The 18,384-nt window shown below is 46.0% G+C and overlaps 1 protein-coding gene across 4 annotated transcripts in view; it reads right to left on the reverse strand.

Annotated features, from left to right (window-relative positions):
• Positions 1-188: 188 nt before the first annotated feature.
• Positions 189-18,384, reverse strand: part of LOC109903726 (protein PRRC2A-like) — a 39,453-nt gene continuing 21,257 nt past the window's right edge. For all 4 annotated transcript variants that reach the window (XM_020500614.2, XM_031788537.1, XM_020500617.2 and 1 more), the window contains 5 exons: positions 15,957-16,551; positions 12,832-13,088; positions 4,858-5,200; positions 4,392-4,614; positions 189-3,972 (listed from right to left, as the gene is read on the reverse strand). In XM_020500614.2, the coding sequence (XP_020356203.1) occupies positions 948-3,972; positions 4,392-4,614; positions 4,858-5,200; positions 12,832-13,088; positions 15,957-16,551 (4,443 nt within the window). In that variant the 3' untranslated portion in view covers positions 189-947. The remainder of the gene's footprint in view (positions 3,973-4,391; positions 4,615-4,857; positions 5,201-12,831; positions 13,089-15,956; positions 16,552-18,384) is intronic.

Below are 18,384 nucleotides of genomic sequence, written 5' to 3' on the forward strand. Positions count from 1 at the left end.
AATAAGAGCAGGTCAACAAAAACTCAATCACACAGCCTAGTTCTGAACAAGCAGCAAAGACATTGATATTCGAGATACAATCAATGTGAGGAGAGTGTGGATGGGTGAGCAGTAGTATTTCAACTGGTCTACTGTGGCTGTCACAGTAATTAAACAGATCAGGAGATCAAAAACTCAAGAGGTGGGGGGAGTTGTATAAAAAGGTATTTTAATGACCTGCTTTGTAGAAGAAAAAAATACACATTACCTAACTTTTTAAAGGGTGGGGGGTGGGTGAAACAAAACTGACCAAGGAGGGAAAAAAACAAGGTAGAGAATTTTTATTATAATCTATGGTACAATTGTTCTCGTTGAAAGAAGAACCTGAAACCCCCCCACCCCATGTGGGAAAATATAATGAAGTTAACTGCCCTACCGAATACCACCCCAACCAAAAGCATGGTAGAAATATACACAGGTAACATCAATATAAAATCTGCCTTCTCCTGGCTAGCCAATTCCTCCAACATGTTTATCATGACATGTCACACTGCGTACACACACTACTGCGCGTGGTTGTGTATGTCTGTTATATGTCATATTGTGCTTGTAAATGCAAACATGTTTTTTGTAGTTATGTTCTCAGTCAAAAGAGGTGTGTGTTCGAAACGAACAAGGGTGTCTAATCAAACCTAAATTTGGGTGGAATTCTGTAGGGTGGGGGGACATGACAGGGAGGGAGCAGAGTAGACACTACAATAACGGACGGTAGATTGCAATTGGATGGAGAAAGAAGCGAGGGGGGGGTTTAACATGAGTGTGTACACTGTCTCCATAACTATGTGCTAATATGTTAAGGGATGAGAACAGATAAGAGGCTGAGGGAACAATAGATACAGAAAGGGATAAAGAAGAGGGGAGGGGCAGGGGCAGGGGGATGCATTTGAAATGTTTTCAGATCTTCTACTTCACTTCCTGTTTTTGGGGGAGGGCCAGTTTCCACGGCGCTCACCGCGTTGGCCCCCTCCGTTTCCAGCTCCGCCTCCTCCCCCACTGGGCGGGCCCCGTGGGCCTCTTCCTCCCCCACCTCCCTCTCTTCCTCCAGCGTTGACCCTCCTGTTCTGTCGCTCCATACCGGGACGCTGGCTGGAGAAACTTCTCTTGTTTGCCGCCTGCTCCTTCGCAGTCATCTCTCGCTCTCCGACCCCTCCCCCACCTCCACCTCCTCTTCCGGGTGGGTGATGATGGTGATGGGAGGAATAGGACTTCCCTCCTCCTCCCTCCCTCTCGCGGAACTCGGTGAAGTCACTGCTCTCGGAGGCGGTCTCCCACTCCTCATTGGCCTGGTCTGAGTTCTGGTTAGAGAAGTCAGGGGATTTGGCGCCTCCTGCTGGGTTGTGGTGCTGCTGAGAGTGGGCAGGACCAGAGTTGCCCTGGTTGTAGTGATGGTGGTGACTGTTTGCGTTAGAGCTTCCAAGATGGGTGCCGGTACTGCTGTTGTTGTTGGTAGTTGTGGTAGCAATGTGGTTAGCGTTGGGGGCAGTGCCGGTCGAGGGCACCGCTTTGTGTGCGCCGTCAGTGACATCCTGAATGTAATTCTGGCAGGGCGAGGAGGGTCGTCCTCCTCCGTTGATGCGAGCGGCGTTCTCTCGCTCCTTCAGCCTGCGGAAGCGCGGTGGCTTGTCCTGTTGGTGTTGGGAGCGCCCGTGGCGACGGCGTCTCGGGGGGCGCTCAAAGCCATCCCGAGGGACGCAAGGAAAGCCACGCCCGTCCGAGCCTGAGAGAGGAAGGGGCCCGCTGGAGTTGGAAGTGGGATTAGCCGTGGACTGCTGGGTCCCAACTCCTCCATTCTCCAGGGAGCCCTGTGGGGCTAGAGTAGGTGCAGCAAGGATAGATTGTGGAGGGGTTGCTCCTCCCTGATTCTGAGCTTGGCTTCCGTCCACTGACTTCTCCTCCCCACTGGTTCCACGACCCGGGTCTTTGGGTGCAGACGACTGCATTGGGCCCTGCTGCTTGCGGACCGAGGCTGAGGACTTGGAGGCCCAGCCTTGAGGGTCGGCCCTGGATCCTGACCTGTGACCTCCAGCCATTCCTCCTCCGGCTCCACCACTTCTATAGATGCTGCCACCTCCTCCTCCACCCCCCCTACCCCTCCTAGAGGGCACCCCTCTGGGGGTGAACACCCGGGCCTGGGAGCCTCTGGATGGGGCGGAGCCGCCACTGGTAAAGTTATCTGTGCCACTGCCATTCTTGGTGCTGGATTTGCGGTCTTCCTTGTCCGACTGGGCCAGGTCGCTGGCGGCACTCTCACTGCCCGTCTCCGACCCCCTCTGCCTCCTCCTCTTGGGGACCTCCTCGTATTCTGAACCCTCGCTGCGGGTCTCGCTGTGGTTACGGGCGCGCCCCGGGTTGGCTTGCGACCCCCCTCGGTTACGCCTTGCCCCCGATGCCTCGTCATTGAATTCTTGGTGGTAGCCGCCACCAGCTCGGTAGTCCCGGCTGCTCCTGCTGCCTGCTGCCCTGCCACGGCTAACACTGCCACCCCCGGCCGTGCCCGTGTAAGTGCCCCGGTAACCTCGGCCACGCCCGTAGAACTCGCCACCTCGTCCTCGGCTGGCTCTGCTACCACGGGCCGAGCCGCCGTGGTATGATGCGCCCCTCTCCAACGAGCGCTCTCTGTCCCGCCTATTGGATGAGGGGCCAGAGTACCCTGATGAGGGGGTGGGGTTGACACCGTCTTTGGGACCTTTGCCCACTCCTCCTCGTTCGTTCGCCGCTCGGTCCTTCCATCCGTTTCTGGGTTTGGGACCGGTCTGAGCCAGTTCTTCTTTACCAGACACTGCAGAGGAGCTCTGTGGGCCGGAGGATGTTTCCTGCTTGACTGATGAATTGCCTCCGTCTTTGTCTTTTCCAGAGCCTCCTCCGCTGGTCTTTTCTCCTCCCTCGCCCTCCCCACCCTCTCTTTTCATCTCCTTCAGCACAGGCCTCTTGATAGGCCCTGCCCTCTTATTGGTGTTGCTGCCGCCGCTAGGTTTGTTGTGGTCAGACGCTGTTGGGTGATTGGATGAATCCTCCCCTCCGCGGTTGTTTCCGCTCCCTCCTCTCCTGTTGTTCGAGGGGCCTCCTGCGTTGCTGCTGCCAGGCCGTGGCCCCCACTGGGTCTCAGTCTTGTGTTCCCTCCCCCCTCGCTCCCGCTGGTTGGGCTTGGGATCACGGTGGTGCTGCTCCTGGCCCTGCCTCTGCGGCTGCAGCTGGGACTGTTGAGACGTCACAGAGGACTGAGAGTGGCTGTGGCCCATCTTATCCTGCTTCATCTCTCTGCTGCTTCCTGCATCATGTCTCTGCCCGGTTCCTGTGTCAGCCTTGCGCTGAGGTGGGGGGAGATGCACGACCGCCTTGCTGCTGCCGTCGTCCCTGGCTGAGGACGAGGAGGAGGAGGATGAGCAGGAGGAGAGGGACGGCTGTTGGAGTGGGGGCGAGGGGTCACCCTTCTTGTGGGCTTCGCCTCCTCTTTCACCGCGGCCATTCTCGGGCTTGTGGGGGTGGAGGGGAAAGTGGGAGGGGCCTTGGTGTTGTTGATGACCATGGTGTTGTTGGTTTTGAGGGTGGTGGAGGTTGTTATTCTCCAGGGGGGAGAGGTCAGTGCGCCCATTGCGGTCGTAGTGGGGGTGGGGGGCCCCCCAGACCTGGCCCTGTTGCTGGCCAACCTTGTGGCCCTGGCCCTCATCCTGGTGGCTGAAGCCTCCACCACTCCCCCTCTGTTGCTGCTGGTGTAGGGCCATGCGGGAGCCCTGGTCGGGAAAGTTGCTGTAGTTGCCCCGGCCACCCATGTAGGACTGGTGGTGGTGGGGGTGGTGGCTGCCTCCTCCCTGGCCCCCCACCAGAGTGCCCACAGGGGGTGGGGTTTGATTGGAGGAGCCCGAAACAGAGTTGGGCTGCTGGATGGGGCCTGGCCCTCCCTCTCGCATACCACGGACTGGAGGGGTGTCACTCCTAAATTAAAAACCAGCGATTTAATAAAAAACCTTTATTCCATAAACCGTATACTGTACTTATAAAACTGACTGGATTCATATATTAATCTCATTTGATTTCAACTAATACATATTTTCCTATTCAAACAGTATTGTATGATTTGCTCATTAAATGGATACTTGAGGATTGGCCCTTTATTTCCACAGAGTCAGATGAACTTGTGGATACCACTTTTATGTCTAGTATTAAGGAAATTAGAGGTAGTTTCACGAGCCAAAGCTAACTAGCAACTTCCTTCGAACTACATGCAGAGATAAAAATGGTATCCACGAATGAATCAGACTCTAGGGAAGGAGATAAAGGGCCCCATTGCCAAAAATATCCCTTTAAATGATTGTGAGTGACATCTGACACGCCCCCCCCCCCCCCCGTCTTACCTAGGCCCTTTGCCACTGACATCATCCTCTTCCAGTGCCTGCTTCTGTCTCAGAGGGGAGCTCAGTCCCCTGCCTTCGCTGCCCCCAGGGAACACCTCAGGCCCCCAGGCCAGTTTGGGATCCATGGGAGGTGTCCCACGGTTGGGGTGTCCCGGGTGCTGCTGCCTGTCGAAGGTGTCCGAACCAGAGCCCCCCGAATCGGAGCGCTCTCGCCCCATCATCCCTGAAACAGAAATGGTTAGGGAAAAAAGTCATACTCAATTATACAAATTATAGCTGGCAACCTGGTGCCATTTCCTATAACATATAAACATTATTGCATTATCATAATCTAAATATTCAACATTTGAATCTGGTTTGCACAAACCTGCCATTGACCTGCAAATTCAGATTCTGCCCTATGGCAAAATACCAACTCCTTGACTGAATATTTTATATATCAAACCAGACTACCATGAGTACCCACCTGCATGTTGCATGTTGGGCGGGTAGTAGTCCATGGGCCCTGGAGGTCGACCCTGCATGCCCCCCTGCATCATCCGGGGGTCCATGTAGGGCATCATCATCCAGCGCGGGTCAAAGTTCATGGGCAGGGGCTGGGGGCCGCGGCCCATGGAGCCCTGTGGCGGGTACTGAAGGGACCCTGACTGCTGCTGCTTTGGACCCTGGGTCTGAGTGGTGGCCCCCGAAGAAGGGCCCTGCTGCTGGGGGGCCTGCTGAGGCTGCTGGGGTGGGAGCTGCTGCTGGCTCTGTTGGGCTGCTTGGCTGTGCTGCTGCTGCCACTGCTGCTGCTGCTTCATCAGCTGCTCCTGAAGACACCAAATGGGAGAAATGTTATAATATACAGTGCATTTGTAAAGTGTTCAAACCCCTTCACTTTTGACATTTTGTTATGTTACAGCTTTACTCTAATTTGTTTTTAAATTATTTAATTTTTCCTCATCAATCTACACACAATACACCATAATGACAAAGGAAAAACATGTTTTTTTTAAAATATCTATAAAAAAAATACAACATTTATATAAATGTATTTAGACCCTTCACTATGAGACTTGAAATTGAGCTCTGGTGCATCCTGTTTCCATTGATTATCCTTGAGAAATCTCTACAACTTGATTGGAGTCCACCTGTGGTAAATTCAATTAGTTGGACATGATTTGGAAAGGCACACACCTGTCTATATAAGATCCCACAGTTGACAGTGCATGTCAGAGCCAAAACCAAGCCGAATGAATTGTCCGTAGATCTGAGACAGGATTATGTCAAGGCACATATCTAGTGAAGGGTACCATAAAATGTCTGCGGGATTGAAGTTCCCAAAGAACACAGTGGCATCCATCACTCATGAATGGAAGAAGTTTGGAACCACCAAGACTCTCCCTAGAGCTGGCCGCCCGGCCAAACTGAGAAATCGGAGGAGGAGGGCCATGGTCAGGGAGGTGACCAGGAACCCAATGGTCACTCTGACAGAGCTCCAGAGTTCCTCTCTGGAAATGGGAGAACCTTCCAGAAGAACAGTCATCTCTGCAGCACTCCACCAATCAGGCATTTATGGTAGTGGCCAGACGGAAGCCCCTCAGTAGAAGGCACATGACACCCCGCATGGAGTTTGCCAAAAGGCACCTAAAGGGATCAGACCATGAGAAACAAGATTCTCTGGTCTGATGAAACCAAGATTGAACTCTTTGGCCTGAATGCCAAGCGTCACGTCTTGAGGAAACCAGGCACCATTTATCATCTGACCAATACCATTCCTACGGTGAAGCATGGTGGTGGCAGCATCATGCTGTGGGGATGTTTTTCAGCAGCAGGGACTGGAAGACTCGTCAGGATCGAGGGAAAGAGGAACGGAGCAAAGTACAGAGATCCTTGATGAAAACCTGCTCCAGTGCGCTCAGACTGGGGCGAAGGTTCACCTTCCAACAGGACAACGACCCTAAGCACATAGCCAAGACTACGCAGGAGTGACTTCGGGACAAGTCTCTGAATGTCCTTGAGTGGCCCAGCCAGAGGCCAGATTTGAACCCGATCAAACATCTCTGGAGAGAACTGACAATAGCTGTGCAGCAACGCTCCCCACCCAACCTGACAGAGCTTGAGAGGATCTACAGAGAAGAATGGGAGAAACTCCCAAAATAACAGGTTCACCAAGCTTGTAGCGTAGCATCATACCCAAGAAGACTCGTCTCCTTGGCTCGTTCTGTGCTGTGTGCACCTTCCCACAAAAAAATTAATCACAACCACACACACACTCGCAACAACAGATGAAATACCACGTCTTCCTATCTGACAAGCAGTTTAAACTCGCTATTTGTATTTGAGGTTTGGTCCAACAGAAATCGGTCAAAATGTACACCGAAACACATTAAGACATTTTACTGTAACAGAGGATACTGGAAAATGAATGCTCAGTTTGTTGCGCGCAGCCTTGCGGTACCGCTAGCTGGCAGCATTTTAGCCAGACGTGCTAGCCGTGTAGTCTGTCATAAATGTGCAATGAGCATAAAAATACAGATTTATGTCAGGAATTGACAACAAATTCTCATTCTGAGAAATAATAGCCAGGTAGGCCACTTAATTAACATCGAAACAAAGTGGACAGTTCAAACAGTTGGAGATGGACAGGAGGGTTCATAACTGTTCTACCTTGTTAGCTAGCAAATAGATCCAAGTTGGCTAGACTTGAAATACAAAAGATTAGCAGGCTACTCACTAGCACATGGGCTGGTGCTTGAGAGATTGTTTTGGAATTATGTGTTCATTTTCTGTAATACCTTGTTTGTCATTATTAGATGTGCATGGTTTTGGTTGAATTTGTCACAAAAAGGGGATTTTCATAGATAAGACATGGACACCAGATTGAGAAAAAAAAAAGAAGGTTGAACTATTTTTATAATTTTTTTTGCATTATTAGTTGGTCTTATGGTTGTGAAAGACTTATAATTTAGCCTAGGTATAATTTGACAATCCCTGAATTCATGAGAATGCTGACCGTTTGAAATGTAGTGTATTGACTTAATTGTGCAACAAAGCTTATTTAGGGAATGAATATCCATCCATCCATCTCTCAAACACCTTCCTAGTATTGAGTTGCACCCCATTTTGCCCTCAGAACAGCCTCAATTTGTTGGGGCATGGACTCTACAAGGTGTCAAAGGCGTTCCACTGGGATGCTGGCCCATGTTGACTCCAATGCTTGGCACAGTTGAGTCAAGTTGGCTGGATGTCCTTTGGGTGGTGGCCCATTCTTGATACACACAGAAAACTGTTGAGCGTTAACTTCGTGGTGACACGGGGCAGTATTTTCACGTCCGGATGAAATGCATGCCCAAATTTAACTGCCTGCTACTCATCCCCATAAGATTAGATATACATATTATTAGTTGATTTGGATAGAAAACACTCTGAAGTTTCTAAAACGGTTTGAATCATGTCTGCGAGTATAACAGAACTTATGTAGCAGGCAAAACCTTGAGGAAAAACCATTCAGATTTTTTTGGTTTTTGAGGTCACTCTTTTCATTGGGAATCCTGATTTCTAAGGGACCTTTTGCAGTTCCTACCGTTTCCACTGGATGTCACCAGTCTTTAGAAATTGGTTGAGGTTTTTTCTTTGTGTAATGAAGAAGTAGCCCTGTTCAAAACGAGGGTCACTTCAAGTGTACTGTTAGATAGAGGCGCATGACCAGAAAGGTAGTGTCAGTTTGTTTTCTTCCTGTATTGAACACAGATCATCCCGTCTTCAATTTGATCAATTATTTACTTTAAAAAATACCTAAAGTTGTATTGCAAAAGTAGTTTGAAATGTTTTGGCAAAGTTTACAGGTAACCTTTGAGATATTTTGTAGCCACGTTGCGCAAGTTGGAACCAGTGTTTTTCTGGATCAAACAAGCCAAATAAATTGACATTTTGGATATATATCGACGGAATTAATCAAACAAAAGGACCATTTGTGATATTTATGGGACATATTGGAGTGCCAACAAGAGAAGCTCGTCAAAGGTAAGGCATGATTTATATTTTTATTTCTGCATTTTGTGTCGCGCCTGCAGGCTTGCAGGTACAACCAGGAATACAATTTTCCCGAAGTGAATCCTTTGTTCGCACCCACCAGGGCAATTGAACTGATTCCAGAGGCCGACCCAAAACAACGCCGGCAAAGGGTAGGTACTCGGAGGGGTCTTCTAGTCCGACTTAGTCCGCACACCACTCACCGCTTCTGAGTATATTACTCACTAATGTTCAGTCTCTGGATAATAAAGTTGACAAGCTCAGGGAGAGTATTTCCTACCAGAGAAACACCAGTAATTGTAACACACTCTGTTTCACGGAAACATGGCTCTCCCGGGATCTACCGTCTGAGTTGGTCCAGCCAGCTGGGTTCTCAGTTCATCGCACAGACAGGTATAAACAACTCTCCGGGAAGAAGAAGGTGTATGTTTCATGATTAACAACTCATGGTGCAATTGTGATAACATACAGGAACTCAAGTCCTTGAGAGCATCCTGTCGGGCTGTATCACCGCCTGGTACGGCTCACCAGAGGGTGGTGTGGTCTGCCCAACGCATCATCGGGGCAAACTACCTGCCCTCCAGGACACCTACAGTACTCAATGTCACAGGAAGGCCAAAAAGATAAATCAAGGACAACACCCGAGTCACTGCCTGTTCACCCCACTATCATCCAGAAGGTGAGGTCAGCACAGGTGCATCAAAGCTGGGACCGAGAGACTGAAAAACAGATTATAGTTCAAGACCATCAGGCTGTTAAATAGCCATCACGAGCACATGAGGCTGCTGCCTATATACATAGACTTGAAATCACTAGTCACTTTAATGTTTACATATCTTGCATTACTCATCTCATATGTATATACTGTATTCTATTTTACTATATCTTAGTCTATGCCGCTCTGACATTGCTCATCCATATATTTATAATTCATCATTCCTTTACTTAGATTTGTGTGTATTGGGCATATGGTGTGAAATTGTTAGATATTACTTGTTTGATATTACTGCACTGTCGGAGCTAGTAACATAAGCATTTTGTTACACCCGCAATAACATCTGCTAAACAAGTGTAATTGACCAATAAAATATGATTTGATGTCTCAAGTAGAGGTCGGCCGATTAATTAGGGCCGATTTCAAGTTTTCATAACAATCGGAAATCGGTATTTTTGGACACCAATTTTGCGGAATTTTATTTTATTAAATTTTATTTTTTATTTAACTAGGCAAGTTAGTCAAGGACACAATCTTATTTTCAATGACGGCCTAGGAACGGTGGGTAAATTGCCTTGTTCAGGGGCAGAACGACAGATGTTTACCATGTCAGCTCGGGGATTCAATCTTGCAACCTTACAGTTAACTAGTCCAACGCTCTAACCACCTGATTACATTGCACTCCACGAGGAGCCTGCCTGTTACACGAATGCAGTAAGAAGCCAAGGTAAGTTGCTAGCTAGTATTAAACTTCTTATAAAAAACAATCAATCAATCATAATCACTAGTTAACTACACATGGTTGATGATAATACTAGTTTATCTAGCGTGTCCTTCGTTGCATATAATCGATGCGGTGGCATTCGTGAAAAAGGACTGTCGTTGCGCCACTGTGTACCAAACCATAAACATCAATGCCTTTCTTAAAATCAATAGACAAGTAAATATTTTTTAAACCTGCATATTTAGTTAATATTGCCTGCTAACATGAATTTCTTCTAACTAGGAAAAATGGTGTCACTTCTCTTGCAACAGAGTCAGGGTAAATGCTGGGCCCAAACTGCTGCTCATTGCAAACTGTGTGAAGACTATTTCTTCCTAACAAAGACAGCCAACTTCGCCAAACGGGGGATGATTTAACAAAATCTCATTTGCGAAAAAAAAAGCACAATCGTTGCAGCTAACCCTAAACATGCCTTTCTTAAAATGCCTTAAAATCAATACATAGAAGTATATATTTTTAAACCTGCATATTTTGCTAAAATAAATCCAGGTTAGCAGGCAATATTAACCAGGTGAAATTGTGTCACTTCTCTTGCGTTCATTGCACGCAGAGTCAGGGTATATGCAACAGTTTGGGCCTCCTGGCTCGTTGCGAACTAATCTGCCAGAATTTTACGTAATTATGACATAACATTGAAGGTTGTGCAATGTAACAGGAATATTTAGACTTATGGATGCCACCCGTTAAATAAAATACGGAACGGTTTCGTAATTCACTGAAAGAATAAACGTCTTGTTTTCGAGATGATAGTTTCCGGATTCGACCATATTAATGACCTAAGGCTCGTATTTCTGTGTGTTATTATTAAGTCTATGATTTGATAGAGCGGTCTGACTGAGCGATGCACCAGCAGGCTCGTAAGCATTCATTCAAACAGCACTTTCGTGCGTTTTGCCATTGTGCTGTTTATGACTTCAAGCCTATCAACTCCCGAGATTAGGCTGGTGTAATCAATGTGAAATGGCTAGCTAGTTAATAGCGCACTAATAGTGTTTCAAACGTCACTCGCTCTGAGACATTGAGTAGTTGTTCCCCTTGCTCTGCATGGGTAACGCTGCTTCGAGGGTGGCTGTTGTCGATGTGTTCCTGGTTCGAGCCCAGGTCGCGGCAAGGAGATGGACGGAAGCTATACTGTTACACTGGCAATACTAAAGTGCCTATAAGAACATCCAATAATCAAAGGTATATGAAATACAAATCGTACAGAGAGATATAGTCCTATAATTCCTATAATAACTACAACCTAAACTTCTTACCTGGGAATATTGAAGACTCGTGTTAAAAGGAACCACCAGCTTTCATATGTTCTCATGTTCCGAGCAAGGAACTGAAACGTTAGCTTTCTTACATGGCACATATTGCACTTTTACTTTCTTCTTCAACACTTTGTTTTTGTATTATTTAAATCAAATTGAACATGTTTCATTATTTATTTGAGGCTAAATTGATTTTATTGATGTATTATATTAAGTTAAAATAAGTGTTCATTCAGTATTGTTGTAATTGTCATTATCACAAATAAATACATATTTTATTGTATTATTTTTATTTTTTAACTCGGCCGATTAATCGGAATCGGCTTTTTTTGGTCCTCCAATAATCAGTATTGGTATTGAAAAATCATAATCGGTCGACCTCTATTCTCAAGACTTAAAAATCCTTCTTTAACTGGTCTTGAAGTGGATTTAACAAGTGACAAAATGAAGGGATTCTACTTTGACCTGGTCAGTCTCATGAAAAAAAGCAGGTGTTCCTAATGTTTTGTACACTCAGTTTATATTATGAATCCGCCATTTCGCCTAGCCTTTACATACGTGGTTGGGCGATGTCAACTTTTGTCATATCGTGATTATGTACCCATAAAACATTATGATATACGATGCCAAACCCCCCTAGTGGCCACCCCATATATATTACAGAAATGATTGCGGTTGATATGCAGCCATTGTCAATGGTCGAGGACGTCTGTTTCACTGCCCTGATGGCATATCTACAACCACACTACAAGATGCCATGTCGAAAAAACAACTGCCTGGATGGAGAAACTGTACAATGACTGCTCTGCGAGTACAAAGCGCGAGCACAAACGTGACTTTAATAACAAATTGTTGGACGTCTATGAACAGGCTGTCACATCACTGCAACCAGCCATCACATTGAAGAGAAGTGGAGTCCCATGTACTGACAACTGAACAGAGGAGGGGGGGACAGCAGAGAACCAAAAACGTCATTCACTACCCTTGTTGCTGAGTGGGTGGGGGACAGCAGTAAGGTCAGAGCCGTCTCTTAGGTAGCCAGTACTGCGATAGATTGTACTGCGATAGATTGTACTGCATTGCCCCCTAGCAGTCATACCAGTGGTTTATATACATCATGGGTCATATGCAGGACCATATGAATGGTGAATTCACGCCATATTATCGTTTAAACAATTTTATAAAATGGCAGTTGAAAGTATTTTTTTTACTACTAAAATCTTTTTTTACACTAAAATCTAGAAATTGTATACCCACAAACTTGCCATCATCGATAGCACCGAGCCATTATCAATCATGTCAACCAATGCAGTGGTAGAATGTTTTTTGTGATAAGTATGCTGATTGGCTGTGATCAAATAATTATTTTCCATTGTAGTCGCTTATTTGTTTACTCACAATACCCTCTAATATCTTACTGATTGAAGGGAGTAGACTGATCGGTCGACTATTAGCAGACGTAAGGAATTTGTTGTCGTCTTTTGGGATTAGACACACCTTAGCATGCTCCCATACATTTGGATATTGACTGTTTTCCAGTGACATTGATTCCAGTGATATTTCAGGGGAGCTGCAATTGGGGAGTAGCATAGCGAAGATAAATATTGTCCATCAGATCATTATCCATAGATTTACCATTGGGTAATGACTTCAGTAGGTTATTAGACTGACCTGTTGCTGTCTCTGGAAGCGGGGAGGCAGGGACTTCTGGTACTTGGAGTAGCCCTGTCCCGGGGGGCCGCTGGCTTGGCGACTTGCTCCTCCTCCCATGCTTTCTACCTTCACTGGGTCTACCACTCCTCCACCACCACCTCCGCTGCGGACGTGAGCACTATCTAGGATCTCCTCCTTCCCTTCCCCAGGCACCAGGACCTCCAGAGGGGGCTGCTGCAGCTGGGGAGTGGGGGGCTGGGGACACACCTGGGCATCTGGATGGGAGGAAGGGGAGAGAATATAGCAATGATATGCCACTGGTTGTTGGAAGAAGTAAGCAGATGTGAATAATACCAAGTCATGTGCTATACAATTAAGGAAGGTCAGTAAAGGTACTATTGTGAACTTAAGACGTGATAAAACAAAAACTTCAAAGATGAACAACCGTTTGGCGAAACACATACAAGCCTTTTGTCAACTGGCCCAAACATACCTTTTTAGAGATACCCACATCAAACGGCTAACCAAGTTGAAATATGAAGACCACACCAGAATGCTGGGTAAAAAAATAGGGCTGTTACGGTGACCGTATTACCACCACACCTGGCAGTCACAGTAAATAGGCTTCTCAAAAACTGCACTCTGATGCCGCTATAGGCTAGGCCTACTATATTTACTTCTCAACTATCCTAATATTAAGCACACTGCTTCGCCTTACAACCGGAGTAGCCTACCTGGCATGAAAATGAACTGCGGAAAAAGCATCCTCCATTTGATATTTAAGTGCATACGGATTACATGTATTTTTTCCCCCTGCCCGTGACCGACAGGTGCATGATAATGGACCATTCTAAATCAAAATTTCACAAATACAGTACCAGTCAAAAGTACCTACTCATTACAGTTATTTTTCTTTATTTATTACTATTTTCTACATTGTAGAAAAATAGTGAAGACATAAAAACTATGAAATAACACGTTATCATCATGTACTAACCAAAAAAAGTGTTAAACAAATCTAAATATAATTTACATGAGATGCTTCAAAGTAGACACCCTTTGCCTTGATGACAGCTATGTGTGTGCTAGAGGTTGACCAATTAATCGCCATGGCTGATTAATTCTGCCTTTTTGGATGCCGATTATATTGCAATCCACGAGGAGACTGCGTGGCAGGCTGACCACCTGTTACGTGAGTGCAACATCGAACAACCTTGTGGCTGCAAGGAGTCAAGTTAAGTTGCTAGCTAGCATTAAACGTATCTGATGTATCTGTATTATCTGTAATAATCACTAGTTAACTACACATGGTTGATGATATTACTACGTTAACTGGCTTGTCCTACGTTCAATATAATCAATGCGTTGCCTGTTAATTTATTGTCGAATCACAGCCTACGTCAACTTAGCCAAACGGATGATTTAACAAAAGCACATTCGCGAAAAAATACCATGCGTTGTCCCTCACCATAAACATCAATGCCTTTCTTAAAATCGATACACAAAGTATATTTTCTTAAACCTGTATATTTAGTTAAAATAAATTCATGTTAGCAGGCCATATTAATTAGGGAAATGGTGTCACTTTTCTTGCGTTCAGTGCAAGCAGGGTCAGGGAATATGCAGCAGTTTAGGCCGCCTGGCTCGTTGCGAACTGTGTGAAGACAATTTCTTCCAAAAAAAAAAGGCTGTAATTAATTTGGCAGAATTTTACATAATTATGACATAACATTGAAGGTCGTGCAATGTAACAGCAATATTTAGACTTAGGGTTGCCACCCGTTCGACAAAATATGGAATGGTTCCATAGTTCACTGAAAGAAGAAACGTTTTGTTTTCGAAATGATAGTTTCCGGATTTGACCATAATAATGACTAAAGGCTCGTATTTCTGTGTGTTTATTATATTATAATTCAGTCTATGATTTGATATTTGGTAGAGCAGTCTGTCTGAGCGGTGGTAGGCAGCAGCAGGCTTGTAAGCATTCATTCAAACAGCACTTTACTGCGTTTGACAGCAGCTCTTAGCAATGCTTGAAGCACAGCGCTGTTTATGACTTCAAGCCTATCAACTCCCGAGATTAGGCTGGCAATACTAAAGTGCCTACAAGAACATCCAATAGTCAAAGGTATACGAAATACAAATGGTATAGAGGGAAATAATTGACGCGTCATAATTTCTATAATAACCACAACCTAAAATTTCTTAACTGGGAATATTGAAGACTCTTGTTAAAAGGAACCACCAGCTTTCATATGTTCTCATGTTCTGAGCAAGGAACTTAAACGTTAGCTTTTTACATGGCACATATTGCACTTATACTTTCTCCTCCAGCACCGTTTTTTTTGCATTATTTAAACCAAACTGAGCCCATTTCATTATTTATTTGAGACTAAATTGATTTTATTTATGTATTATATTAAAATAAAAGTGTTAATTGTGACCGTTTTAATTGCTATTATTACAAATATATATAAAAATCGGCATCAGCTTTTTTTGGTCCTCCAATAATCGGTATCTGTAATGAAAAATAATAATCGGTCGACCTCTAGTGTGTGCAGCCTGCGCAAGAAACAGAGCAGAGCTCATGGCTTTGATGCGACTTTTTTCAAATCATCATTAGAGTTGCATCATGCAGCCTTAAACACATAGCCTAACGTTTGAATCACAACTAAAGTTGAATAAATAACAGAATTAATAATTTAGGAGAACCTGTTTCTTTCAAATATATCTTCTATTTTATTCAGCTTTGTTCAACTGTATTCTTCTTACTATAATAGAATGCCACGGGAATTATAAGCAAATCTTGTCTTGCAAACTACTGTGGCCCACAGCCATATGGCAGAGCCAGATCAGGGCCTAACACATAATCTGAAGTAGGCTATATTTTCTTAATATCATGTTTCTTTAGGCATGCCCACAATAAATAACGGATTTATTGTGATGTGTAGGCTTTATTAAACTTTAAAATGTAGATGTTCCAAAGCGCTGCATCACTGGCTTGTAGGCTGCGCATGGAAGCCAGGACATGCTAAACATGTTTATGTTAATTAAATGGTAAATTACCTTGCAACCTGCAGTTATTTGTATGACAATCACCTGCTGACAATTTTATGACCGCCATAGCTCTTGTCAGAACTCACCAGCATTGGAGTCATAGCTGCTATTGCTATTGGCCCTCTGTCTGTCGGTGGGACTGGGCCCTGGCACTAGGTCCCTGGTAACAGCCTGGGCAGCCAGGGGGGGCTCCTCAAGGTCCACGCAGGGGGATGGGGGCTGGCTGATGTTGGGGGAGCAGGCTGAGGCCGACAGGGAAGGGCTGGGGCTTCCGGCCGTGGTGGAGTTGCCGTCCAGACTGGGGGGCTTGGAGCCTCCGCTGCTCCCACCACCACCCTGCTGGGCCTTCTCATCCAGCCTCTTCAGCTTCTCAGCGCAGGCCGCACGCCGCTCTTCCTCCATCCTTCGCTCCTCCTCTTCGCGGCGCCGGCGGGCGCGTTCAACAGCGGCCGAGATCTCTGAGGACGACTGCTTCCTGCGCTGGCGCCATGTCTCCTCTTCATCTTCGCCGGTGGGCGGGGCCAGCAGGCCAGTCGTCTGAGGTGGAGGGGTGGGGCCTCCGGGGACGGGGGAAGTAGCCTGCTGCTGTTGGAGCTGCGAGGAGGGGGCGACCTTCCCGGGGGCCAGGGAGACAGTTTCAGGGGCTACCACCGGGCTGGACTGATTAGGGGAGTTGCGGTCCTGGAGAGATTGAATGAGGACACACATGACAACAAACTCTGCTGCAATATGAAGAAAAAAAAACGTTAAAAAAAACTTTCCTAGGATGGTATGAATAATTGCAAATAACTGATCCGCAAAAAAAGTGTGTGAAAATGCTGTCCGGCTATACACAGTGTACAAAATATTAAAAACACCACCTAATATTTTACCCTCAGAACACTCAATTAGTCAGGGCATGGACTCTACAAGGTGTTGAAAGCGTTCCACAGGGATGCTGGCCCATGTTGACTCCAATGATTCAAACAGTTGTGTCTGGATGTCCTTTGGGTGGTGGACTATTCATGATACACACAGGAAACTGTTCATCGTGAAAAAGCCAGCAGCGTTTCAGCTCTTGACACAAAACGGTGCACCTGGCACCTACTACCATACCCTGTTCAAAGGCACTTAAATCTTTTGTCTTGCCCATTTACCCTCTGATTGGCGCACACACACAATCCATGTCTCATACACAATGGTCTCAAGGCTTAAAAATCTCTCCTTCATCTACAGCGCATTCAGAAAGTATTCGGACCCCTTGACTTTGTCCACATTTTGTTACATTACGTATTCTAAAAATGATTAAATAAATTGTTTTCCTCATCAATCTACAAGCAATACCCCATAACGACAAAGCGAAAACAGGTTTTTAGAATTTTTTGCTAATGTATTGAAGATAAAAAACAGATAGATATTTACATTAGTATTCAGACCCATGGCTATGCGACTTCGAAATTGAGCTCAGATGCATCCTGTTTCCGTTGATCATCCTTGAGAGGCTTCTACAACTTCATCGGAGTCCACCTGTGGTAAATTCTTTTGGCTGGACATCATTTGGAAAGGCACACACCGGTCTACAGTTGACAGTACATGTCAGAGCAAAAACCAAGTCATGAGGTCAAAGGAATTCTACGCAGAGCTCCGAGACATGATTGTGTCGAGGTATAGATCTGGGGAAGGGTACCAAAACAATTCTGCAGCATTGAAGGTCCACAAGAACACAGTGGCCTCCATCATTCTTAAATGGAAGAGGTTTGGAACCACCAAGACTCTTCCTAGAGCTGGCCGCCCGGCCAAACTGAGCAGGGGAGGCCCTTGGTCAGGGAGGTGACCAAGATCCCAATGTTCACTCTGGCAGAGCTCCAGAGTTCCTCTGTAGAGATGAAAGAACCTTCCAGAAAGACTAACATCTCTGCAACACTCCACTAATCAGGCCTTTATGGTAGAGTGGCCAGACGGAAACCACTACTCAGTTAAAGGCACACGACAGCCCGTTTGGAGTTTGCCAAATGACACCTAAAGGACACTCAGACCATGAGAAACAAGATTATCTGGTCTGAATTAACTAAGACAGAACTCTTTGGCCTGAATGCCAAGCATCACATCCGGGGACAATCTGGCGACATCCCTACGGTGAAGCATGGTGGTGGTGGGAGCATCCTGCTGTGGGGATTTTTCAGAGGCAGGTACTGGGAGACTAGTCAGGATCAAGGGAAAAATGAACGGAGTAAAGTACAGAGATATCCTTGATGAAAACCAGCTCCAGAGCGCTCAGGACCTCAGACTATGTTGAAGGTTCACCTTTCAACAAGACAATGACCCTAAGCACACAGCCAAGACAATGCAGGAGTGGCTTCGGGACAAGTCTCTGAATGTCCTTGAGTGGCCCAGCCAGAGCCCAGACTTGAAATCCATCGAACATCTCTGGAGAGACCTGAAAATAGCTGTGCAGCGACGCTATCCATCCAACCTGACAGAGCTTGAGAGGATCTGCAGAGAATGGGAGAAACTCCCCAAATACAGGTGTGCCAA

Source organism: Oncorhynchus kisutch, linkage group LG14 (genome assembly GCF_002021735.2).
Source record: "Oncorhynchus kisutch isolate 150728-3 linkage group LG14, Okis_V2, whole genome shotgun sequence".
Classification (NCBI taxonomy): Eukaryota; Metazoa; Chordata; class Actinopteri; order Salmoniformes; family Salmonidae; genus Oncorhynchus; species Oncorhynchus kisutch.